General features: G+C 38.4%; 1 protein-coding gene across 3 annotated transcripts in view; it reads right to left on the bottom strand.

The window, feature by feature from the left end:
- FAT3 (FAT atypical cadherin 3) overlaps window positions 1-27,879 on the bottom strand; it is a 329,724-nt gene that overhangs the window by 83,995 nt on the left and 217,850 nt on the right. For 2 of the 3 annotated variants that reach the window (XM_054382519.1, XM_054382527.1), the window contains exons 4-7: window positions 23,013-23,327; window positions 20,886-21,096; window positions 11,215-11,354; window positions 1,361-1,636 (exon numbers count right to left, since the gene is read on the bottom strand). In XM_054382519.1, the coding sequence (XP_054238494.1) occupies window positions 1,361-1,636; window positions 11,215-11,354; window positions 20,886-21,096; window positions 23,013-23,327 (942 nt within the window). Of the gene's footprint in view, window positions 1-1,360; window positions 1,637-11,214; window positions 11,355-20,390; window positions 20,460-20,885; window positions 21,097-23,012; window positions 23,328-27,879 lie in introns of all 3 variants that reach the window. The other variant, XM_054382510.1, reaches the window with a different exon arrangement.

Raw genomic sequence — 27,879 nt, 5'->3', positions numbered from 1 at the left:
GGAATTTTTAAATGTCAACCACTTGACTTCATAAATTCCATTTCAGGTTGGGAAGGAATTATTTTTTTTAATAAATGATAAATAGTCATGCCTTTGCTCTGCCATCCCTGGCTCTACTGCATAGAGGCAAATAAACATTGCCCATTAGCTCCCTCTTTCAAAGAGCTACAAACAAATTTGACCAATCCTTTATCACTTAATTATAGAATGATTTGAGTTGGAAGGGATTATGATCAATTATGTGTTAGTCCAGTGCTTATAGCTACCAATGAACTTTCTTATCATTACGCATGTACATATCTTTTTGTGGATGATGACACCAACAGTAAACAGAGTAGAAACTACCTTAAGAAGTGCTGAGCACTCCCAACAAAGCTATCATTTATCACATCTCAACCCCACATAAAATACCTCAGCACTAATACAATGATGATCCTGCCAACACAATCCCCAAAACCTTTTCTTAAACACAGAAAAAACCTTACTGTATCAGGAGGAGATTAAAACCAAGCACCAGGAAATTAACTCTGTCAGCCATGTCTATGATTCAGTTTATATTTATTTCTTAGCATCCTCACCAAAGGATTTGCAGCTTGTTATTCTGTGAGCTAGACCCTTCTGCACACAGCAGTTCTCTGATTCCTAGGGTCTCCTGCCCAAAGACGACCCCATACCTAACACATCCTGAGCTGTACCTCCAAAGATCTCTTCTACAGGAGCCTGATTAAAGAAAACAGCATGCTACAACATTTAAACTATCTTTTTATCGACCTCCAGCCGCTAGTATACGATCTTCACTTAAAACCCAGAGAGACTTATGTTCTCTAATTTATGCACATTGAGCAAAAAACGTTAATTAACTTTTTTTCCCCCTGCATACACAGAATTTGGAAATGCAGATGAAATCTGTTTTGTATATCAACAGTTTATGTACTGAAATTTAAGTCTGTAAAAGTAAACTATAGACGGGGTTTGTAACCAGAATGGCTGTAAAATTCTCAATGGCAAGAAAGTAGTTAGTTATCTTCCTGTGAATAACTTCTCAAATAACATTCAGCCTCACTTCAGAAATTCTGAAAATTACTTTGAGTGAGAGGACCAGATGCCAAGAGATTAAATAATTTCCTGCTTGCTCTCCCTTGAGGTAGCAAATCATATCATATTCCATACAATGAATTCACAGTGCTTCCCAAAAAGCCCAAATAAAAAAATGTAAAATAAATACACAGCAGGGCAGGCAAGATGAAATTAATGACTACTTACTGGACTAACAGTCCTTTGCTCATGCAAAGACTAAGGCACGTACACACCCGAAGCAGCAGTGATTCTGTCTTGAGCCAAGTGAATATTACATTCTTACCATGACATTAAGGATGTGCTTATCTTGAGCTTCGTGGTCTAATCTCTCAGCAGTATAGAGCACCCCAGTGCTAGGATCAATTCTGAATTTTCTCATGCTGACTGTATCGATGCTGCTGTGAATAATGTAGCTCAATTTATGCTTTTCATCTCTGTCTATAGCTTCAATCTGCAGAATTTCAGTATCTGGGAGGATGTCCTCTGAAATGGTGACATCGTAACTTGGCTGAGAGAATTCTGGGCCATTATCATTGTTATCCAGCACTTTGATAAGAACCTACAGTTAATAAAACAAAAACATTTGAAGTTATTGAAATCTAATCAGATTACTGAATAGACACTTAAAGTAAAACCTACTTTAGATGGCTGACGATATTATGCTGCTGTATAGTGGGACTGAGAAACATTGTTTAATGTTAAATGCTTACTGTTCAGATCAAAAGAAATAAAAGGATATAACTTTGGAGGCCAAATGTTCCTAATTTTTAAGACCTACTCAGAGCCAGACAAAAGAAGTCCATATTTTCAGTATATGGGCTGGAAAATATTCCTACAGTGTTCATAGGAAAGGTTTTGTCATCACTTGTAACTGCTCTGGTTACAAGAGCTATTATGGGATTTCCTTTCCCCTTCACTGTTAGTAAGGCTATAAAAGAATCCTTTTTATGTTACTTAAATCTGTTTTTTATACAACCAAGATTCTGCTAAATCCTGTGTTGTTTTCTACCTGATAGATTGAGTTGGGATGTACTAACAATGTCAAATTGTGACAGCAGTGGAGACTTCCAAGTTTCTGTTACACATTCGGCTGCGTTAGGAATGGTGACACTTGATGAAGCGAGAACAGGAGATGATCTCACGACCACACAAGCCCACCCCACACACATCAACACATACTACCAAGGACAAGTAATCTCAGGGCACTGGTGACATGGAAGGATTACTGTTACAGTTTTATGCTTACTCTTCCTTTACCAGTCATGATTGTCCCTGTTGTCAACTTTTTGCCTCTCTTCTGATGAAGTTTATGAATGTCAGTGAACAGTAGAACTTTTGCTAAATATGTGAATGAGTATTGTCCTATTCGCTTCAAATCTGACTTTAAAACCTCAGTATTTATCCCTAAAGAAACCTGGAGAGGAGGAAGACATCCAGGTTGCTGCAGTCACTGTTTATTACACCCATTTCAACATATCAGAAACTGTTCCTGGTAAGTAGTAAGAGTCACTGTTCTCGTGGCTTTGCCTGTCAAAGTTTATGTAACTATGGAATATTATGCATGTGTGGCTCCAATGAGTTTTTGTGGTTTTCACCATTGGAGGAATTACTCCCTGCAGACAATTTGATTTTCAGACTTTGTATCCTCTAGATTAGCAAAACCCCTGACAAACTCCGTAATAGTAAAAGACAAAATGCAGAGTTGCTGCTTTTTCAGTACTGGAAGCAAAAAGTATGCCTCGCAGAATATGCCTGTGAAAGCACACACCTAATTTTACAGTGACTGAAATGGAGCAATCTTATTATTCAGAGGCTTTGAAATACAAAGCAGTCCAATGAACAACACAGGAAAGGCCATGCACAAGACTCTTCCCTAAGAGTAAGAGACTGGACCAATCCCTCATGATACTGGCTTTGCTGTTCTGAAAAGTACTTGGCTATTTTTTAAGCAAATATTTTATTACTTTGCTTGACCAAGTCCTTTTCACCCATACTTTCTTAACAGAAGAAAAACACAGCTATACTTTTACTGCAATATTGCACAAACAGATGTTGGCCTTAGAGGGAAATGAAACTTTAGATATCCATGATATGTGGAAGGGTTTGCAGAACACATTACCCGAAGGAACATGAGCAATTGTACGCAGCAGTCATAATGAACTAGCCTGGGAACTGTTTAAAAGACAGCTGAAATAAAATGCTCTGTAAGTTAAATGGCAGAGGACTTCAACTGCACATTCCATAGGATTTAATTTTCACCAGATTATCGTACGCCAGAGTGAAACAGGGCAATGCCGACATTAAGTTATGCTTCAGTCTTGGACAGATAGCAATAAAACTGGGGGTCAATACACAGTGCTGGGCCGATAATAACAAGGAAGATTTACTTAGCTTTTCATGGTTTTTTGGTTTTGCTATACTATATATGAAGGTGTGTTTTTAACCTAATGGAGTTAAAAAAAAAAAAAAAGCCATACTCTGTGAAGAAATTAGTTACAATACATGGAAGAAAGTCTGAGAAAATAAAGACTTTAATGGGAAGCTGAGTTTGTGCTGTACTACCTTTGTTAGTGTGAGGCAGTGACACGGAAGTAACACAAACTGAGGATATTCTGATTACCAGTGTTTAAGACTTAAAGACATCTTCTAAAGCAGATTTGATGTCCTCAGTCTTTTGCCAAGGATCACTGTAACATGGCTGGATTATTTTACTGCTGCATTGTTAACAAAGACAAAAACATAATTTATTTTCATTATAGTGTCCAAAAACTTGGTCATGTTATCATTTTAGACAGTCTAATAGATAAATAAAAACTTCTCAAATGGATTCAACTGAAAATACCAAGTGTTTGACTCTGTTGTACAGCACAGTCTACTGTGGGAGCTACACAAGTAAGCTGCCATGTGCAGGACAGACAAAATCTGTGAATTCATTTTTTAGCATTTCTGTGTACAAGCTCAAGCTATTCTGTAAGAAAAAAACAACAACCAAGGAAACAAATAGGAAGTCCAGAGGCATACCACTGTGTCTTAAAAATACTGATAAATCTCTGACATGTAATTTTGTTTGTGTGCTATGTGATCACCCCAATGCTGGGGTTCATTTCCCAATATATCTAATGCATTTTGGGATCACTGGCAAATTGCGAAAGCAGAAGATGGCATAAAGCATTATCCACCACAAAGCCTTCACCATGACTGTGCAAGCTACAGTGCCAGGATTTATGCCTTCACTAGACTGCATAAACTTAACAGGGTGGGACTGGTTGAGCACCAGAGACCAAAGGCAGGCTATAAGACTATGAAAATTGTAGTGTAGATTGACAAAGCAGCAATTCTTCCCACTGAAAAAGGTATAAGCTAACGTCCTGACAGACAGATATGGACCATGATGGTGTCTGGGGAGTGGGAGGCATGGAGAAGAGAAAAAAGATAAAAAACCTGAGGTCCTCATTCACTGTGCTCACCAAACTTACTTGAAATTGCTTTGATAGTTTCTTCTTTTTTCTTTTTCAGTTTCTTCTCAACTCTTTTTTCCCTTTCATTTAGTATCTACTATAAAACTGAACAAGTGTCTGTTTAAGTGGCAAGCCTCTTCCTCCCCTGAGACAGCAGTATTTTAATGATTTGTCAAGAGATCTACACTGAAATACGCATTATTTATTACATACTCTGCATTTCAACAGCCACTTCCATCTGGAGATGGAAAGCAGTAGGTTAGAGATGCTAATGAATAAAAAGGTCATTATTGATTCACAATTTCTTCTATTAAAGCAGTTAAGAGTATTTCTAATTTTTGTCAGCTGTCCTTCAAAATCCCCCAGAGCCAACTGTAATTTTAACATTACAGTCTCTTCTTTACTAGAGGGGGCTAGATTTTCCTTATAACAAAGGGAAGTTAAATTATATTTGAGAATAGTGATTATACAGAGATCTGTTAAACCCACAAGCTATGGAAAAGAAGAAAATGGAAATCCTATGTTCTTAAAAATTCAACTACCTTGGGAGCTGCTTAAAACAAATCAGGTAAAATAAAACAGAACTTAAGTTTTACATAGATATTAGTCTTTCAATCCTTACAACACTTTCTGAGGAAGAAGTGGCTATTACTATCACCATCCTTTCCCCATGAAAACCTTGCAGCAAGGTTAATGACTTACCACAGCCACATGAGAAGTGCAGTGGCAAAGGTGGGGAAGATGTTTTAGGTTTCTTTTTGAGCCACCCTCCTGTTTTCAGGTCATTTTAAAATACCACCTTCCTATGCAGAAGATTGCCTGCTGCAGCACCATAACTTCTAGTAAGGTGCTACTTTAAAAAGGGGGCAATGTATTCCTTTAATAACAGACAAATGTTGCACTGTCAGGAACACCAGGCTCCCAGAAAACCTGGTCCTACAAACGTATGTGAAGTTGAGTAAGCTGAATGCTACCAGATCATTAATATGCAGAAAGTTGCTCAAATTCATTTAGTGACTGCCAAACTTGGGCACAAAATCTTGGTACTACTGGCAAATTTCCCATGGAATTCAAAAAGCCTAGTACTCTGCTCCTTGAAGTCTTAAGCTTTAGCCAGTCTGTAGCATGTCTTTCACCCGAAAGACCTACTGAAGTAACTCAAAGACTCACAGGGTATGACTTATTTAATACTTTCTTCATATTTATTTCCAAGCAGAAGTTATGGCAAAAATGAACTGTTGCATAAATATATTTTATTACTGTGTAGGTGCCTGGGGTGTTAAGTTGTGACAATGCTGATTGTATAAAATCAAGGACAGGCTTTAAAAGTTTCCCAACGTGTCTCCGCAAGGTGACGAATGGAAATGTTTACTATTTGTTTGCTGCTAAGAAGGGATTCCTCTTTGGTGAGGACTATACAAGGTTACTGACTAAACCACTTTTCATAGACAAACATTAGCTGCAAGTCTTTTTTCCACGCTCATAAAGCAAACATGCAGCAAAGCAGTCTCTGCCTGGTTATCCTTGAAAGCTTCTATCTTTCCAGCACGTTGTGGGCTTCAGAAAGGCAGCCTTGCCTCCTTCTGTTTCCATTGTGCAGAGCCTAATTTATAGTCCGAACAAGCGCCTTGCTATAAAAGATCTGCTTCTCCCTGCTCACTTCCTATTTCCCACAGTTAAAGCAAGTTTGAAATAAAGGATTCACAGGCCTCCAAGCTTACAAATTAGGGAAAGTAACACTTGGAGCATTAGCAACAACTTTGTATTCAAAATGGTAAGGAAAAGGCCTGGAGAAACACAATCAAATCAAAGCAGGACAAAACCTAATGCAGGAAGTCTCTCCAAAGCTGTTTTTAATGTTGCCCATCACAAATACCTTAGGTTTAGGCACAAACATATTTGAATGAAAACTGGATAAATGCCAGGAGCTGCTTTAGAGAAGCTGGAAGAATCTGCTTGGCTAATTGCTTGGTCTGGGCACAGTGTTGTAGTACAATCTATTAAGTGCCTGAATTGCTTAACTCAGGTTACGCTTTTGTACGGGTTTTGGAAACCTATTTGATTATATATTGCTTTAAATGGTACTACCACACAGCTTTATTTGCTTCTTCCTGACAAGTTTTTCTTCCCACCAAACCCCAACCTTAACATGAAAATGCAAACAGTTTCCCTACCAACCTCATTATTTACACTTTACCATGCTCTGTGTGTTATGTTAAAAGGAGCGGCAAAGTCAAAAGCAAGACAGTGCTGAGATCGCTGGATGGGACAGAAAAATAATTAACAATTGGGTTGTTTCAAGTTTGGAAGAAATGTTCAACAGAGCAAAAGTGAAAAACTGACTTGAAAACCCAGGACTTCTTGTCCATCCTAGAAGACTTCACAGCCCAGAACCTCTTATGGCAGGCCCTTACAGTACTATCTGTACTTTGGCCAGGGTCCTCTAAAAAGAGCTTTTCAGTTAAAAGAACCAACCTCACTTGGGATGATCAATTGGCTCCTCTTTGTTAAGAAACAGTGTTATAAAGAAAAGGTGTTTTTTGAAAGGTGAGACCAAGTTTCATATCCTGAAACTCACAGCTAAAGGTCAATGCTGAACAAAAGAATAAATAAAAGTCCACAACCTTCTGCAAGGAGAGACAGAAAGGGGTAATGAGCAGTAACTGCTCTTCCAGCCTGGTTGGTTCCATGTGAATGTATTGCAAGTAGATCATGTATTGATCTACAAAAGTGCATGTTCCTCCCTGAGTGTCCACTATACTGGGAAATAGTGATATGGCTTGGCAACAAGTAAAACTGAAGCACTTTTTGCCTCATAGCTTGGAAGCATAAATCTTCATGTTTTAAAGCATCTTTTTTTATTGCATGATAAGAAAGAAGAAGGTAAGAAAAATAAGGAAGAGGCAAAACTGTCTTTCCAATAATAATATGGGTTCAGGAATCTGTTCTTAAAAAAAAAAAATCTGTTAATAGAACATTCTCCATTAAAGTGAAAAAATATCAGTTGGGTGACTGCTCCCCATTGTACAGTACTTCTGTGGGTATTTTCACAAAATACAAAAGTACACCCTACAAATAAATTAATAAATGCTATTCCTATGTTGTGCTTGGATGTAAAGAATCTGATTTGTTCAGTAAAAAAAGGAGGCTTTGGCATAAACCTGACTCATGACCAAGACTAATGTTACACAGCCAAAGTCAGTTAAATTGTGGCAGGCGTAGGCACTTAAATGCCATCACACCGATTTTTTGCTGAGAGGTGGTGGTGGTGAGGAGCTGGGTCACTGTGCACAGCTCTTGTCCCATCTCTCTCCGGTGTGGGATGCAGAAGCCCTGTCCCCATCCAAGGCCAATAGCTCTCCTGACAGCTGCAGGAATCGTGTTTCGTAGGGATTTAAGGCCGATGTATGCCTTCAGCCTTTCATAAATTACTGCAGGGCCTTGAGCAAAGATGAATTAAGCTAAGGGAAAAAACCCAAAAGCTCTCCCTGGCTAAGCTAGGGACTTTGCTTTCCTAGAAGTTAATCAGTGTGACACAAGTTTTATACTCCCACTCCAAATCTATAAATCAAACAAATCAACATTTCTTTGCCTTTTGCTCCCTCCTTCCATCCCTCCCCATAAGAGTGTTACTGTTGGCATGGCTGGGGCCCAGCTGCACAGGCAGTACAGTGAGTGGCAGTGGCTTCACAAGTCCTGGTTCTTTGGTTCTCACGTTAGCGATTTTATTCCTTTTTGAAATCCTCATCATCTTCAAAATAAATAGGCTTTCACTTACTAAGGAAGTTCATTATATTATTCTTTTTTTAAAAATTAATATTCCTTATGTTCTTTTCACCCCTTAACACAGCAGCAAGCCATGACCACATCAGATGTAACTTTAAAATCAAAAGTATTTCCTTCCTCTCATCACGGGTACTGAACCATGTGTGCAGTGAGGCATGAAGGAAGCAAACAGTTTATCAGAGTTTAAGTAGTGCAGGAACACTGCTAAAAAAACTTCTGCAAGTCAGTGCCAGGGATCATGTTACCAAGGCAAAAATCTTTGGCATTTGTATGCTCTGTTTTACCACCTCCAACTGTGTAATAGACAAAAGGCCAGGAAGAGATAAAGGGGAACAGGTGGGGTGGAATTAAAATCAAGACTGCTCATTTGGCATGGCAGTGATCAGCTGTTTCATAACAAACCATGACACATTGTAGGGGGGAGTGTTATAATATTTTACTATTATAAAAGGGAATGAGTTTATAAATTTGATTTCCACCCATTTCCTCTTCTATCATATCTTCTTGTGGCTGTAGTTTGAAGTGAAGTGCAGGTGGTACTATGTATATGAGACAAAATACTTACAATGTAATTTTATTAAAACTCAGAGCAAGGCCAACAAAAGGCATCAGTAAATGTTTTTTTTTTTTATTCTTTCTATGAGATACGTTGCTTCAACTATCAGTTTGATGTTTTTTTAATTATTGTTCTCAAAAGAAATGAAGATGAATAAGGTAACCAAAGACTCTAAAGTCCAGTCAAAAATACAGTATTTATTGTAAAAGAGAAAGATAATGAGGCAGGCCACAGCTCTGGCAGCTTTGAAATAATGATTGCTTTTGAAAACTATGTTGTGAAGACCAAAACAAACATATTCTCAGATGTTATCCGGGCCACAATTAAATACTTCAGCAGTATCAACATGGAGAGAAAGAGATGGAGGAGAGATGGGTTTGTACGACCAGTGATTATCTACTGCAATCTTAAATGACTATCTTACATGCTTAAATAGGTCACATCACTCCTACAAAGAATGTTCAGGCTTCTTTTAGAATGCAGCAGCTTTACTGAAATATGTTTTTACTTTATGTTTTAATTAAAAATGTAGAGTTTTCAACAAAATAGGTTTTGAAGACTGTCATGACAATACATTTATTAAATCAAAAGCAGCAAAAACCAATGAGGATAAATTTATTAAATCAAAAGCAGCAAAACCAATGAGGATACATCGTCCATAAGAAGAGAAATTACTTGGATCCAGCACGTTTGAAATGTGCTTTTTAACATTGTATTTTGCTGAAATGTTTACCAGAAAAAGTAAAAAAGAAAAAAAAAAGTCATGTTAGGGATTCAACACCAAAAGTAGTATCACTACTAGTAGTTTAGCTATTACTAGCTAAACAAAAAACTACTCAAGGGCTGAATAAAATGCATGACTGAAAGAGACTGTAAAGAGGTTTGTCATTCTCTCCTGCTTGTCTACCAGAATACTGGGAGGTGATTTGACTATTCTGAGTAAGTGCCTTCCTGAGGAGAAAGTACTGTTTTTAGAGAGCTCTTTAAATGACCAGAGAAAGGCATAACAAGGAATACAGGCCAGATACATCAAATTAAAAATAAGTGACATTTTTAGCAGAAACTATTAGGGAAAATAGTAGACTTCCTACAATGTAATTTATTATCAATTGATGTTTTCTTACTAAGAGTGGACTATCAGGAGAAATTATCAGACAAATACTTACAGATTTTAGGGGTGGTTATAAAGAGGAATTCAGACTGAGAAAGTAGTTAATGATTTAACAGTCTTTTAGGAAAGCTGGTGTTGTGACTCAGTGAATACAGATTTACATCTGAACCATTTCAGCAAAAAGGCAAGGTAGAACGAAAGCATCTGTGTGTGCCTGTATATATGTAAATGCCTTCTTTCTGCATTATAAAGGAGTAAATATAACCACAAACCTATTTTTAAAATTTCCTCTATAAACTACATTCTATTTGAATTTGAGGACACAGGTGTTCTCTACCAGTACATTTTCCCCTATGTATCGACTAGTATTTAGGCTATAGACACACTTTACAGTTGGGCAGTTAATTCAGAATTTCAGGGCCTAGCTAATCCATGCCCTACAAGTTCACCTCGTATTGTAGGTTGCTGTTTTTTGAAGTCTACCCAGTGTCACCTGGACTGCAAAGTGACTGTCCTGCACCATAGACCCTGACCATGTCCCATCTCCAGACTGGCTCCCACTGAACAGATACCCAGTCTCTCCAACAGTCTGTCTGACAAGGATGTGTCAGAGCCATCATTATCCCATCCCTTCACGTTTATCTGACCTGACTTCTTACTTGTTGAAAAGCACTAAGCCTGATAAGCAAATCTGATTTTAAAGGATTCACTGGGGCTGTTCCCCAGAAGACAATGTAATCGCAGGCAGTGACACTAAAGGAGAGATCCTTTGAATTTTGAGTTTTGCCTCTGAGCAATTTCTTCTCTGAACAATTGATTCTGTGTCCCACATTTGGGTCTTTGAGGATGAGAGGTATAAACTCCACTTAATACAATCAATAGTAATATTCCCTAGCACCACAGAAGCACTATTGTATTTTGGACCATTAAGGGGTGATATGATTGCCAAAATCTAGGCTTTGCTGCCTGTGACCAGGACTCCCTCAGCAGGAGGAAGGCAAATTACTTTTGTGTGAGCATGAAGAGGACAAAAGGAGAAATAACACCCTGAAACAGCTGACTCTTTACAACCAGATGGAAAAGCACTGAAGACTATCCCCTCCCTTAGTTAAGGGTGATCTCAAAGAAGCTGGTTTTATTTCAATGGCAAAATCATTAATTTTTATTGCACATACATTTCACTAACAAATGAAAAAACTTGCCAAGAAAGGAAAGTGATGTTCTACCTGAGTTGTGGCAATGTTTGTTCCATCGGTGACCTCCACAGTCATATTATATATTGACCTCTGTTCTGCATCCAAGGGCTTTGCAACGACAATAGTGCCCACTCCCTTCTCCGCGTCGAAAGAACTATCGTAATTCCCTCCTAATTGTTGCACAAAAATACAATTAAATTAGCCATTTCTGGAAAATTTCCACTGAAAACGTTCCTAGAAGTGGGCATATTTGGCATCCACCTTAATGGCTTGCCTTAACACACATAGTACGTCTACTGATACTTCTTTGTTCATAACTCATTTATATTTCAAAGCACAGTTTGTACGTTGGAAAGCAGATATCATTAAAATGCACTGCAAGAAAAAAAAAAAACCTAGCAGTCTATTTAAGTGAACCATAACTAAGTCTATAAAAATAACCAAATGGCTATAAGCTCATAAGATGTGTGTCTTTGTAGTTTGGATAATGAACAAGCACAACTATATTGTTTTTATAAAAATAATTTTAAGAGAGTTTTATGCTGCAAATTTTATATTCAGGAAATTCTCACTGATGCTTATGGGTGAAAGGATTGTCAAACCCGACTTTAAAAATTGCAATTATCATCAATTTTTAAAATGCAAATAGAGTGTTATGTTAATTTCAAGGACAATGATAACTACTGGCAGCAAAGGTCAAATTCTACTAGTCCTTTCAGAATTATTCAAATAGATCTGACAGGATACACATCCTAAATTCCTTCCCATTAAAGAAACCCTCACAATACACTCTTCTGAAGCTAATATCCCCTTATTCTGTCACATACTGAATGATGGCAGCAGTGGAAAAACCCTCCTGAGTCTCAGGTGAAAGAAAAAAAAAAAAAACAAGAAAAAGATAAAAAAAGTATTAAAAAGTAAGAGAAAGCCATAAATAATTTGAGATCAAAGGGTTACAGGATTTCTCAGCCACAGCTACACTTTATAAATTAGAACCACTCATTGTGTTCAAAAGTGAGGCACATATTCCCTGCTGCTAAGCTGTATCATACTCACTCATCTATAAAGTGGTATTTGTTATGATCTGAGTCTGAAATTTTTGGAGGCAGAGGACAGGGAGAGGTGGAACATAACACTGATGACAAATGAACTCTTAAGCTATATTCATCAAAGCTATGCCATGCCACTAGCTACTGTCTTTGACAAGGCTTTTCACTTAAAACCTGTATAAAAGCTGCTCAGACCTCTTGAGATGAGGCCCATTCTCATGCCTTATATATAGATAGAGAAATATTTTAACAGCTCTTATTTTAGGGTTGGGGACAAAGAGGTGAAAAAGGACAGTTTGTCTTGCCCTGCCACCAAGTCTTGCATGTGTATGGTTTTCTGACCAACAACCAGCATTATTCTCAGCAACACTCATGCATTTAGTGAGAGGAAAAAGGTTTTGAAATTGCTGGAAGCTGAAGATTAGGGGGAATCACAGTCAAATCAAAGCCCTTAATGTGAAGAAATCCTGACTTCTCTCTAACTCTTGCACAGACTATTGCAGGGAAAGTGTAAGCTACAAAAAACACTGCCCTAACCCTATCTACCTTGGAGGCCATTCAGGAATGGGAGAAGAAAGGGGAAGGAGGAATAAGAGTACAGGTGACCTGTGCAAAGGAAAGGCAGAACTGACAAACTTCTGCATGCTTAAATGATTCAAAAGTAGTCCTTTTAGTTGTGCCATCAGACTTTCTCAGATATATATACAGTTCTAAACCTAATAGAGGAGTTGTGGTTTTCCAGAAAAATCACACTGGATCTGCTGTGATTTATGGTGGATAGAAACATTGCTTATTCCCTAATCTCCTGCAAGCCCAATCTGCATATTTTTCTTTCTATATAGACATATATTTAACACTATTTGACACTAGAAAAAAAGGCATAATTGCCCTTGACATTTAAGCAATAGCAAGGGTTTGGACATTGATCATATCTTCAGTGTTTGGGTTTTGTTTTTAAAAAGTTACTCTGGAAGAAAAAAGATGCCATCTCCCATTTAATGTTTTAAATTGATTTACTTGGGGAAAATTATACCATGAAAACTAACTCTGAAAAAAACCCCAAGCCCTCATTTGAAGAAAAGAGTTTGAGATTCTTGCAAGAAAATCTCTGCTGAAATGAAGCTAGCCTTGGGACAGTAGGCACTTTACAAAGAGTGTTTCACACTGATAACCATGAAAACAAAATGAAAGTCTATACTTCAAGATGCTTAATAACCATCTTAATGAGCAATCAAAAATTATATGCTATCAACTGGCATGCACTTCCAAATATCCCCCTGCCTTTAAAACTTTCAAGAAGTAACATGGAAGGATTAGCAATGAATGTTTTAAATGCCCTTCCTCTGTTGGCTTAGAGCTGGGTTTGCATTGCAAATACACTGTCTTCTTCAAGCCATTTTCATTAAGTGAATCATATTCTTCCCCTAAAATAAAAACTGAATTAATCATATGAGGTTTTTGTTTTTTTGTATGTTATACCCATGGCCCAAAATGGTCTAGTGGCAAACAAATAAATCTTGGTTGCCAGCCACCCCAATCCAGCCTACGCTTGTAACTAACCAGGCAATGCACTTTATTTTACCTTGACTCATTTTGTATTAAGCAAGGCAGAAACTGCATTAAACACTGAGACAGAGACGGATCAGAGAACATCTTACTGTGAGATTTGTGATCATAACCTCTTCTGGAGTGAAATTCTGATTTATTCCTGACTCAGTCTGGCACATTTTAAGAGACCATGGTCAGATGATGTACTACTCAGGCAGCTGAACTTTCGGGAATGATGCCTCAGATATTGTGCCCTGCCTCTCATCTAGAGTAGTAGAGGCACTACTCCATACAGCCCTCATACATTCTCAAAACAGGTCTTCATATGATGAATGGTTCTGAAGTTGCAATTAAGCACTGAAGATTAATTAATGAATTAGGTATAAATGCTAAATTATAAGAGCCTTATAGACGTGTCAAGTCTATGCAAGGCCTACCGTGAAGCACACAGAGAAGCACCCAACACAATTATCTTTGGAAGATGGGTGTTGGAGGGGCATGAAGAGAGGGAGAGAACATTCTTGTGTAAAAACAAACAGGATCTTCTCTCAAAAACTCCCGCAGCTGAACTGTTCTGGGAACTCCATGTGAAACCACTTCCTCCCAAAGGTGCTCATGCTGAGGTTAGAGGGCTGAGCCCGTAGGAGGTGACAGCTAAGCAAGTGTGAGTTTCACACCCTTCTGGGCTACCTGAGGCTGGCTTTGGAAAGCATCCTGCTGGGTAACTACAAACCCTTTTGAAACAAGCTCCTCTGCAGTATCAGTTTTAACAATGTTACTGCTGGCCATTTAACATTTTCTTTGATCACAATCTTAGGATGAAAGGGGGCTAAGGATGATGAAATTTTGTTCAGCTGCTCAGTTTTGTTAATGTGAATTTTTATTACTTATTGCGTTTTCCAGCATATGGCACACGCTTTCCTTTTTATGGTCTACTAAAACCTGTTTTCAGATACAAGATATGTAGAAGCTCTCTTTGCTGATGTGCTTGCAACAGCATTAGGATAGAAGTATTTCAAATGAAGATAATACATTGTGAGTTTCTGGGGTATTTTGGGAAAATCAGTGATAAAGGTGGCAAGAAGATTGAAGTGGCAAATTGGCTAGACAGGTCGTCCTGCGAAAGCATTTAACACTGAATGACCTCAGAAAGATGTGGATTAGCTATTGGTAATGCCATTGCAGGCTAAGATGCAATGGTGATACATCTTTGATAAGACTTTCTTTAAAATACTTTGATAAAATTGAAGCACTTAGAGTGGGATTTCATGTGTCCACATCTACTTGCAATGCCATATTTGGATGAGAGGACTTATCATGTTGGGATGATATAAATTCACCCAGAAAGTGCTTTCTAATTGACTATAAGATTCCCACAGGCACCCAGCACACAGAGTTATGTCTACACTTCGGACATCTAAAGTTAAGTATGATGATTTCTACCCTTACTTTCTCGATTCATTGGTCTTAATGATCTTGTGTAAGCCCTGGAAACATATTTACAAAACTGGGCCAATTTTTATGTTATATGAAAGCACATTATAGGTTATACAGGATTTTCTAATATAACTCTATCCAATTCTGTAGAATCATAGAATGCTTTGGATTGGAAGGAACCTTAAAGATCAACTAGTTCCAACTCCCCTGCCATGGGCAGGGACACCTTCCACTAGATCAGATTGCTCAAAGCCCCATCTAGCCTGGCCTTCCAGCCACTTCCAGGGAGGGGGCATCTACAATTTCCCTGGGCAACCACTCAGTTATTAACAGCTGTAGAAACAATCTTAATTTTCAGTTTAATAGATGGTACAGTCTCATCAAGAAGGAGCTCTTAGGAAATTGAAACAAGATACCTCTGAGCCAACAGTCTATAGCCAATAGTCTCTCTGTAGAGAGCAGCCTTGGCTACATTTTCTATCTGAACATGGAGTGTTGCAATCAATCCTAGCTTGTTTCTTGGCTTTCAGAGTCACTGCAAACATATTTTACATCTGACAAAAGTCCAATATGCTTTGGAAATAATTAACTTTCCTTTTAATAGGAAAGATTTGTTGTTGTTGTTTTGTTTGTTGTTTTTTTGTTTTCTGTTTTGCTGGTTTTTTTTAAAGAAAACAACACTGGACCCTATATGACTAACAAGAGAGAATCTTCAGATATAAACTTTACCACTCATTTGGTGCAATCAAAAGGCCAAGGAAAACTTCTAAACCCCTGAGAGGGGTTTCTAGAGGTCAGCTGGAGAATTTGCCTAAAGCAAGACATGATGCAGATCTTGCATTCCCACAGAGGGCTCTGCACCTCTGTCCATTTTGAATTTCAGTGTTGGTTTTTTTATGAGTTTTATTTTGAAGCATATTCTGCTTATATTTTGACTATTGCATTTGCTGAAAACAATTATTCTTTTTGGTAGCAGTTTTCCTAGATGAATTCCTTTTTGGAAAGATGCTGAATCTGCACATGTTCCTATCAAATACTGGTATACAGTTTAAGACACAATTATGCTGCTGTGAGAAATTTTTTTCTCCTTTGAGAAGGCTACACATCAACAAATCTGGAGGACTTTTAGGCACATGAGTCCCATGTGAAGGCTTTTTGCCCAACTTTTCCTGTGGGACAATCCAGAAGCGATTCACTACACATCTCAGAAATATCTAATGACTGTGGAAAATCAGACTTGTTCAGTCGTAGATGTAAAGATGGATCATGCTGAACTCTGGAGGACATCTTCAAATGAAAGACAGGTAAAATTTTGCAAGAGTCTTCCTTCACTGGTAGATGACAAAGAGCATTCATGTTCCAAGTTCAAACTTAATGAAGAATATACTGAGATCTTCACACAGGTCTCATTTCTCATTTGGCCTACCACACCATGATTGACAAGTGGAGAACAGAAATACAGGAGATGATCTCATTTAGAGAACAGTCCTCTAAAACACATTTTCTCAGGGCAGAGAAGATTCTTAGTTGTCTTTTACCAAAGTGTAACACCAAGAATACTGATGATAAATCGGGCCAACTGCTACAATTCACATGTTGCTCAGAGAAGAGATTCAGAGGAAAATGTAGAAGAGAAATTAATCCTGAAACTCCTAAAGTGCTCCAGGATTTTCAGCAAAAGAAGCAAAGCCAAAATTTCAAATTGTTCTGTTTTCAAAAAAGATGAAATAAACTTAATGATTGCTTCACGAAATACAAATTCAACTGCAGACTTTTATTAATCAGAACATAGTAAGTATTAATTATGTGACACCCTGGAGGTGTTCAAGAGGGGATTGGACGTGGCACTTGGTGCCATGGTTTAGATAGGCATGAGGTGTAGGGTGACAGGTTGGACTCGATGATCCCTGAGGTCTCTTCCAACCTTCTTGATTCTTGATGTAAATATTTATTTTTTTATGTACTATATTAAACTAAAAAAGTAATGCAGACTGAGTTTTCAGATAAAACTACTGTAATGAGAGTCAAAGCCATGCGTTTACTGTTAAGAAGCAGAAGGTAAGGGCATAAAAATCAGAAGAGAAATCAGAAAGGTATTTTAGATATTTCTGAGAAGATAATTCTAGGGCAAGCTAGGGAGCTATGTGTTTTTGACATCAATGAAAATTTGCAGTACTGTGAATCAAATGGACAATTAATTAAAATTAATAGTTACTAAAATTATTCTCATTTAAACACCCTTGATAAAATGTTCTGATGTGCTTTCACAGTTTGGCTGTTCTTATAAAGGCATAGGTTGGGGGAAGAAGGAAAGAGAGAGAGAGAGAGAGAGAACAGGGAAGCCTGTTCAGAGAATCAGAGAGATGCTGTGCAACATGCTACTTAAGCAAAAACTAGCACCATGCAGCTTAGCACCAGTGTCAAAGTAGTCATCACACCATTCCCACCACTAACAAAGGAAGGGACAGAGAGGGCTCAATTTACTTGGGAGAAATAAAGATCTTTGAATTACTTTGGAGTTACCATTGAAAATTAGTATCTCATGAATGACTGAATAAATTTAACATAACTGAAACAGCCTACGTTCATGTCTTTCACATTGTGGAATCTGCATGAACTGAGAATGGTGTTGAATGCAGACTGAAAACAGAAACCAGGTATGACATCTCAACCATTCTCAATTAAACAAACATAGAAATGAACAGGTAAGCATCCTGTTCCTCTCTAGTCTGGAGGAAAGACAATTTCTTTGCCTCCCAGGCACCTTAATCTCTTGGGGTTGCCCAACTCAAAAATGCAAACATTTTTTTAAAGCATATATAATTGAGGTACAAATTCAATGCTGATGCTAGACAGACAGAAAACTATGTGGCCAAACTTCATCTGCCCCCATTCCTTCCTTTTTTTTATCTGGGAGAAAGTGTATGTTATGCATTAAAAAAAAAGTCCTCTGGAATTCCAGTGCCCATTTAGTTTGAAAAGGTCATAAACATAAAGGTCAAGCTGCAAACTCTACATTAAATGATGCCTCCACATAAACCTTAAGGGCTTTTGTTGACATTACTGTGAACTGTGCAAGTCCAGAATCACAAAATACCAGATGGAGCAGCACCAGATCTAGGTTTTATAGCAGCACAGAAGCCATCTCTTGCATCAGCAGTCCCATACAGCTCTCCATACATGACAACTAACTTGTACTAATAACCCATGTTTTTTCCACATGATGACATTGAGGAGCAAGGATAAAAAGTGTTTTTTTATATTGACACTGAATGAATGCAGTAAAGATACTCTGAATATAGAGTATTCTGTCTCTCAAACCACTCAGAGTGGGGTTTGTATTTTCATCCTGCATGCAGAGCATCTGAAACAACAAGGTCTTCTGCATGTCCAGGATTGTTTGCTATTCCTGCTGCAGAAATGGGTGCTGTTGCTACTGTTATTATTTGTAACAGCAGTAATACCTAACGACAACATTCGTATGGTAACAGTACTGAACTGCACGGCCAGGGTCACCGATTTCTCATTAAGTCTGGGGAAGCTCTGTCTCCATGACCCTCTACAGTGATGAAGCATCTTGAACTATAAGGAACTATGTCCTACAGGGAAACAGAGTTGTTTATCAGCAAAAACCTAAACCATTTGAACTATTTTAGCCATAAAGATCACATTAAATGACAAATTATAGGCTTAAATGTCATAAAGCTCTCCATATCATCTGTTTGGTAGGCAAAAAGGTGCTGCTTGATTGCAAGTGACTCTACTAATGTAAAAGAATGCAGCAGAAGAGTGAGGGCTTCTCTCAGTGCTTAACACAAGCAGCATTTTAACAAGAGGTGGTGAATTCACCAAGGAAAGGACCAAAAGGCTCTGAAAGGCAGAGGAGTCCAGCAAAAGGTTCAAATGGGAAAAAAGCGTCAATAACATCAATAAAGTTGGATTTTTCCTGGGAGGAAAGTTAGGGTCAGTGAGGAAAAGAAACAGAATGTAAACATTAGCTAACAAATTGCATGTAGCATACTGAAACAACCAAGGGAATCTGAGCTACACTGTAGGAAACATATGCTGTCCTTTCCCAGGGGCTAGAAGATGATAATAGCTTTGGGTTTAATTTTAATGTGGTTGGCACTTCAAAAACCACACTACAAATTCAAAGAGGAAATGTTGCTGCTTCCGCCTTTCGTCTGCACAAACTGGAAACAAACAGTGGATGAAAACAACTCTGACAGATCCTTTCTCTAATGGTCCTTGTCCTTCCTGTTGCCTAAACCCATCCACAAACAGCTATGCTGAAATGAGAGCCAGGCTCCATCCCTGCAAATAAAGACTGCTGATGCACCCTTTCCACTAAGTCTGTGGCGAAGGCTTTTTGTTTCTTTAACCTTTCATATAGTATTTGCTTTATATCCCTTCATTTATATAGCACCACTTTGTGCAAACATGATGTTTTACATCCAAAGGTATACACAAATTATGTAAAAGTACCTACAAATATTAATTAGCACAATAACTTTGTAGGGTCATTGTGCTGCTGGAAAAGTCTCATTTTGCAGATGTTATTTTAAATTACCTAACTGAGTCTGCACCAGAAGCTATGAGAAAATGCCTAAGAACATTGACTTCTGTTTCCCCACTGCAATCAAGTGAGATACTCTACTCCCTGTCCTTTGTGGCAGCAACACCCCTAGTGACATTTCCCTGCAATTTTGAGAGCGTTACTTCTAAGTGTTCTTCTCACCTTTGCTAAGGATGATTTCTCCTTATCTTTCTAAGCAATTTTATCTAAGGCAATTTTGTGGTTGAAATTTCACATTAGAACACATTTCTCTTTTTCAGCTTGCATTCAAGACAAACTTTTGGTGGCTCCATTTGTAACCCATATGTTGATTCATCCCATTCTGTTTCACAGTTAAATGGGTGGCACTGGACTGTGAAAAGTTTGAATTAATTATTTGTGATAAACTGTGGAAAATCCGTGAATAAAATGATAATAATTTGACACAAATACGGTAAAAGCTGTCATAGAAAGAAACGCAGCACATCCATGTGTCGCATCGCATCCTGTCACAGGCACTTACGAAAGATGTAATATAAATTGTCTCAAAAAACTTGCAAAAATAAAAGGCAGCCTGGATAGTTGTATTTTAGCAAATGTGTTTGCACTAAGGGTACCTTCTGTTGAACAGTTCTGCCCACAAGCTGTCTGTAGAATATAGAACATCTCTCGAGCATGCTTGCCACCTTGCAGCAGGGCAGTCGGAAGCAGAAAAAAAAGAACAGAATGCAGAAAAAAAGGTGAAGAAAGAGAGAAATGAGGGACAGCAAGTCTAAGTACCATAAATACATTTGGAAATGAGATTAGCAAAGTATGACAATAGAATTTAAATGACAGACAACATTTAAGATTGCAGTAAATAACATAGTATGAAAAAAAACCAGTTCAGCCATAGAGCGCTTTTTTTCAGCTTAGCTAAGGAGTCATAACAAAAGCAGGAATCTTATTATTATTGTTACCGCTATATTAAAAGAGCATTTTCATTTCAGCATTACAAAAGTGGGTTTCATTTTAGGGGGGCAGGTCACGGTTAGTTTTCTTGCTCTCAAACCCACAAATCCATATGCTCTGCTTCTGATGTGTCCTCCTCACACCACTGGCTCCCAACTTACCCACAATATCAAACCAGAGTGGAATGTTAGATGGCTGCACAGAGACCACCCCGACAATTTCCGTTACTTTATCGCTTTCCATGACGGTGAAGTTGTAAAAGGGCTCATCAAAAGTCAGGGGCACAGGTGAGGGGGCAGGCTTTTTTATCCACTCAATATGGAGGCGTGCAGTTGAAGATTTTTGGGGCCGGCCATTGTCCACTGCTTTTATCTGGCAGGTACAAAAAACAGGAGGATTCAGACTGAGCATCCCAGTTTGTCAATTCACACCTAATTCTATAGCATGATGATGACTGCTTGGAAAAGGGCCTCTGTAATCCTCTATGTAAAATGTTATGAAACAAGAAAAGAGGAATATAAACACTATTTCTCAGTTCTCATTTGTTTCTATTACACTTTGACATTTTAAATGGAAATATTTTGTTTTAGAAATGCTGGTGCAAGGCCTCCTGGAGATGCAATTCAAGTGCCCCCCAGACATCTTCCTCTCCAGAACCATCTTCCCTCTCTGATTTCATCTTCCACTCAGTTCCCTCTTACAGCAAAGCTGGGAGCTTTATAATGACTCTGTGGGACATCATGCACTTGCAAAACATGCTCAACCAGACCATGTTTGATTGCTTTTAAATGGCATCTATATTACAGATAAGATTGGTATTCTTTATACTGTGGTCTTCAGGATTTTTAATTGAGTTAAGTACGTTTCAGATCATTTCCCTTGTTCTCTAAAACAAATACAATTTAAAATTTAGCCATATTTATTTTCCTCGCTTTCTCTTCTCTGTCATGTTCATTAAGAATTGCCCAGCTTGTTGATAACTCTTTTTATGATGTCCTCTAGAGGGATGATATTTGCCTGGCATGCTTTCTGGTTTTAGCACAGCAAAGACAAGATGACCAGCAATAAGCACTGGGCTAAAGGAAAGGGCGAATATAAGTTACGAAATGGGTGCTTTGATGAGTAACATCAACGTGAATCAAATGTTTTTTCTTTTAAAACTAAAGGGTATGTTTCTGGCCACACAGGATCACTGGTGTATATATGCTATTACTATGCCTGTTAAAAATGAGAAATATTTTCCTGAAATACTGTATCCTATTTCTTTCTTTAGAAACGTGTTAAGCGGGTTTGACGCTAACACTCATCACCTTGCTCTGTTCAAGGCAGGCAGGCCCTTAGTGAAAAGAGGTGAGTGTGTGATGAGGAGTTGCAAGGTAGAAAACCTTCATTTGTTGCATCCTCATAAGGGCCAGATCCTAGATGTGACTTGAAGCTCTGCACAGAAAAAGGCACTCACTCACCCAAATGGTGCTCTGCTCTGACTACTAGATATTTCTCAGTATTATGACATTTATTAATTTTCCTGTCACAGTTTCTAACCCTATAAAGGTATCCCAGTAGAAAACTGTTACTGTAAGTGACATCACTCACTTTACTACAGGCTGGATTGTGGATTTCTGACAAATTTTTGTCAACTCCTTAACTACAACATGATGTCTTATTGCTGGAGATGAAGAGTGCACATTCAAGCTTTACACTGCTTTATATCAACACCATTATTTTGTATTCTTTTTTTTTTCTTTTACCTTGTCTATATGGTTTAAATTCTTACTGAGCCTTCTTTTAACTGAAATTGTTGCCATACTTACATTATTTAATGTAGTGAGACAGGTACTACAATACAGAATACACATACTTCTCCCTGAAGCCACTCTACCTGGACAGCATAAAGACCTTTCCATGAGGACAAGCAATTGTCCACACAGAAGGTGAATAACCATCTGTAGCTGTATCTGCCCAGTTCAACATAATACAACTGTGCAAGCAGACAAGTTCTTGGGTTTTTTTGTGCGTTCAAGGCAACAACTTACACCAACAATTTGCAAGCTGACTCAATCTGACAGTAGCTCACCATGTCCAAAAATATCAATGGTCTCTCAGACTGAACTTTTCGGCAGTAGATGTCTGTGAATACTAGATTTCTTAATACAGTCAGATCTTACACATAGATCACACATTAAACAGTCATGGATCTTTATACAAGATGGCCTATTTCTAAAAACAAAAAAACAAAAAAACAAACTTTGTTAAGTCAGAAGTTTGCATGCCGATGAAAAAGCACTTACTGTTAGGATGTCATAACTCCCTGCTGTGAACTGCTTTCTGGAAGAAACCATCCCTGTTTTGGGGTCAATAAAAAATTTCCCATCATCGTTTCCATCCACAATGCTGTATGAGATCTCTGCATTAGGGCCTTCGTCTTTGTCAAAAGCGAAAGCTCTGTAGATTGGCTCCCCTCTTTTCTTACGGTCCCTCTCTGGCAGCTTGATCTGATAGACTTTTTCTGGAAACTGAGGTTTGTTATCATTTTCATCCAGAACCTGAACCACCACCCAAACAGATGACTGCTTGGGAGATGTGCCCCCATCTGAGACAGTAACCTGAAAAACAACAGCAGTAGAGGTTATTCTGCATAGGTACAGCAGGACTTATATATAAATAACATAAAATGAAAATAACATAAAATGTAAGGAAACAACCCTCATTCCCCAAACCTAACCTGCAGTTTACAAAATCTGTGTACACAAGACATGCTCACTATAAACACATTCAGTGCCTAACTCAGATATGACCACAACGGCAAATACAGGAATCTACACGACTTTTTACTTTTGAGATAAACAAGGAACAGGGAAGTTGCACACTAGGAATCTATTTCTCAAAATATAAAATTCTTTTATGTCAAATTTTGCAAGTTTATCTAGGAAAAAAGAAATGAAATTAACCCATTAAGCAAGATTGTTGTTTTGCAAACCTATTTTAAAGTTTGTTCAGTCATGCCATGAACTTGAAAGATTAATTTCCTCTTAGATTGTAGAAGAACCTCTGACACTCTTTTCCCATTAATTATTTAGAATTTCTTAAATAACAAAAGGATTTCTGTCAGTTCTTTTCATTCATTACCTGCATGTGACAGCTCATTAATTCCAAAACTGCTTTATATGATTGTAAGGGGCACAGAGAGGCAGGTAGCAAAAAAAAAAAATCTACTGCATTGTGTAAAGAGTGCACTGTGCTGCCAGAATCAGGTAAGAAATAAAATCTTTGAGACAAAAGTTAATTAGTAATTTAGCTGCAACTTCAACAGAATTACTAATAATTTTCAGTCTGAAACACTGAAAAAAAATAATGATCCAAGATCAACAAGGACTCAAGAGATTTAATAATATGCCTTCAAAACGCAATCAATATGTTTCAAACTCCTCTCTCAATATCTTGATTGCATTTTCTTAGAGAAAGAAATATGTCAGAAAGTTATTTCTGTTTGAATGAAGGAAGTTCAAATTTCACATTCAGCTACATATGCTAACATGCCAGTTCCCACAGTAGCAGTTTTTGATGGTAGTGAGCCAAGGTACTACATACTCCTCCCTGCCCATACCAAACACTGCACATCGATTGCTTGGCTGCTTAATTCCTCACTGCTTTATTTTTCTTTAAATGCTTCTGTGCTCCCTTACAAATCACACAGCTTAGGCAAAGTAAAATTTTCTGGGAATAATGTCCCTTGCCACTGTCCCCTCCTTAAGAAAAGAAATCTAAGCTTAGGGTAACACCCATTTAGTACTGAGATCAGCAGAAAAGTCACAACTTTTTCCATGAGAATGGCAAAAGACCTTTTACATTTCCTGTATTCAACTGTACTTTTAAAAACTGATGGTAGTGGAGGGGAACAAACTGACAGCCTTATGGTCTGTAAGCTCCTATTTACAGAAAAAAAAATGTTATGGCAATAAATAGTGGCGATGTAAAATACCCCAAATCAGCCCATAGCTCATTTGGAGAGTGGAGCCTGCCCTCCCAATGACATGTACCAGCCTCAGGCTTCTCTCTAAGACTGTCACCAGGGCTGGTAATTAGCACTTGTTGGGATCGCTGTCTCCTGAGAAGGATAACTATCTGCTGAGGGCTGGACAGGGACCATCCCGTCCTGCAGAGCCACCAACGCGCCATCTGTCAGTCGCTGTCGCGGGGTGTGGGGAAAGGACCCACAGCTCATTACTGGTGTACTCAGCCATCCAGCTCCCACTTTACAAAGTGGCACTGATAATGCTGAAAGGCTGCACACAAAGCTGCAAATTCACCGTTCCACCCGGTGAGAGCAACACTGCCAGGGACCTCAGCCTATCCACTTCACCGCTCTGGGAGAACTTCAGACCTTCTGCAGCAAACAAAAAGCCAGTTGTGCCAGATCTCCTATTACAGGTCTTCAATAATAAATAATTGTTGCCTCACATAGAGACTGATCCCCTCTATGTCTGTTCTACTCTGCTGCAACAGGCCAAGATCTCAGCAAGAACACAGGTTAACAAAGAAAAACCTTTTTCAGGATTTCTGCTGACTCTGCAGATAAAATAATCAATGATGCCAGGTATTACAGGCTGTAGTGCACAGAAACAGCTGGAGACACCCTCATTTAGACGCTGGTTAAAAATACCCACAAAACTGCCTTTTTTATAGGAGTAATGTTCTTAATGCATAGAAAATAACAGCAAGGTTCAGGAAACTCTTGTTTCCTGAACAGAAATCTACTCAATTTTTTAATAAAAGTGACATTTTCTTCAACCTTCTAGTAGTCATCTACCCAAAAAAGGTGTGGAGGGAAGACAAAAAGTTTACATCTAATAACAACAGGAAAATCCCTAAAAACTAGAGTGGTATAAACTATTAAGTGACTACAATGAAACACCTGCTTAAAGTCAAGAGACTGCTCAAGAGGTGAAGTCATTCTCCTGGCTTACCAATGCAAAGTTTGTTAGGTCACTGCCAGACTAACGTGGTGCTGTGGCAGTAAATCCATGCATGCATTTGTTTGTTTTTGTAAGCCTAACCTTGTGGGAAGTTCATTCAACAACAGAAAAGCTTCACTGAAAATATTTGCTGACAGGTAATTGAAAAAAAGCAATTGCTAAGCCACAAAATGTCAGCTAATTAACAGAAATTAACATAGCCAGCCTGAAGTTAGTCAGTTCTACTCTGTCTAAAACTTCACATTTCTGGAGAGAAAAATGTTATATACCAGTTAAGCTTTTTTCTCTGGGTGACACTCAAAACTCTTCAAAATGACAGGCTTCAGCTCTCCTGAAAAAGCCAGACACAGGAGCTGAAGTGCGAGTTAAAGTTCTCTCTTCGCAGGCATGCAAATTAATTAATTAAGGCACCCTCACACCAGAGATATCTTTCCTTTACTGTAAATCCATGCCCTGCATGAATTCTCTTTCCTGCTCCATCAGCCTGACCCCAGCCTAGCTTTTCAGGTTTCAGCTATCAACAGGGTAAAAGAGCTGCAAAATTTCTTCTGTCTCTACAGAAAAAACCAACAGATTAAACACAAAACCAAACAAAACCAGCCAAAAAAAAAAAAAAAACAACAAAACCAAACCCCACACACACAAAAAAAAAACACTCAACAAATTGATGCCATTTCAAAATTGTTCCCTGACAAAAATGGGGTGGACTTGAGAGGCTGTTCAGCAGACAGCTCTTCAAATACTGTTTCCATCAGGACACTGTATCATACCAGCACTTAGGGGCCCCACTATCTAACTAAGGCAATTTTGACTCAAACATTAACACAATTCTGAGTAAATCCTTAAACAGCTGGAAATTACAGTGAAAAGTAACTGGGGAGGGAGACTGGGACGTTTGTAGAGCAAGGATACAAAAGCTAATTCACAGCTGGTACCTCCAGAAATGTGAAAAGCAGATGTGGAAGGCACAGGAAAGCTTGCCAGGATAGAAGCTGTAATTCAGAACCAATGAAGTTCTTTTTGTCTAGAAACCTGCAGATGGCATGGTAGGGGGAAAGATGCAGAAAAAAGGTGATATAGATGAATGACAGACTGTCTGAATATATCCTTGTCAAGATCTGTCATCCAAAAAACAGTAAGAGGTGAATCTCCCTGGAGACATTCAAGGTTAGGCTTGATGGGGCTCCAAGCAACCTGATCTAACTGGGGATGTCTCTGCTTACTGCATTGGGCTTAGACTAGACAACCTCCAGAGGTCCCATCCAGTGATTTCTATGAATCTATGATATGATGAGGACCAGAATGAAAGCTTTCCCAGAGGAGATAAGGAATGCCTGCTTTGTCAGTGTGTGCTTTCTTAAATGCTGAATGCCTTCTCCAGTCTGTGTGTTGTGTCTGCTATTCAGACACAAGGGATGTAGACATGGTACTCCTTGCCCATGTGCTGTCTGAGACCAGCTACTCATCTACCCTTCTGGTTAGATATCACTGCTTGTGCAGTATCAACACAGCCTAAGCAGAGGATACAATCTCTCAAAGCTGGGATGAAAGGAGTTGAATTTTGATTCTCTGACCAGCCACGCAAAGGGTTGATCTATTCACCAAGGGTGGAATACCTTAAAAGGAATGTGATGACTTGTTTAATGGGGTCTGATGGCATCAGACAGAAAAAAATATTATGAATTTATATAACACTTTCATGGTGAAATCCTACACTTCACTGCTGTTCTCCCACGACCTACAGACAATTCCACTACAGTTTTTGTCATAAAATAACCACTTTCTGCCAGGAATCTGCATTAGCTTTAATGCTTATGACTTTCCTTAACAAGGTCAGCCAATACACAAATAGGTATTGGTTACCTAGAAATTTCTTTGCTAGAGTAACAATATTCACACATCCTTTACAATGCTTCGTTCAGCTGGATGAATCAGGACAAGATCTCCTGAAATCACCATTTCTTACATCAGAAACATATTTCTGGAGAAAACCACACAAAAAATAGCTCCTCCTGCAGAGTATGACGTATTCGGTAACATAACAGAACTCTGAAAATACAAGTCAGACAATTCCCATTTCTCTTGCAGAATCTACTTCACCAGGTTTGGCCTAAAGACATTAACACTACCTCTCCTTCAGGACTGAGAGATACTCTTTCATATTCACATTTATTTGCAAATA

Source organism: Indicator indicator, chromosome 1 (genome assembly GCF_027791375.1).
Source record: "Indicator indicator isolate 239-I01 chromosome 1, UM_Iind_1.1, whole genome shotgun sequence".
Taxonomy (NCBI): domain Eukaryota; kingdom Metazoa; phylum Chordata; class Aves; order Piciformes; family Indicatoridae; genus Indicator; species Indicator indicator.
The sequence above is the reverse complement of the archived record's forward strand: the minus strand, read 5'-3'. Positions and strand labels throughout refer to the sequence as shown.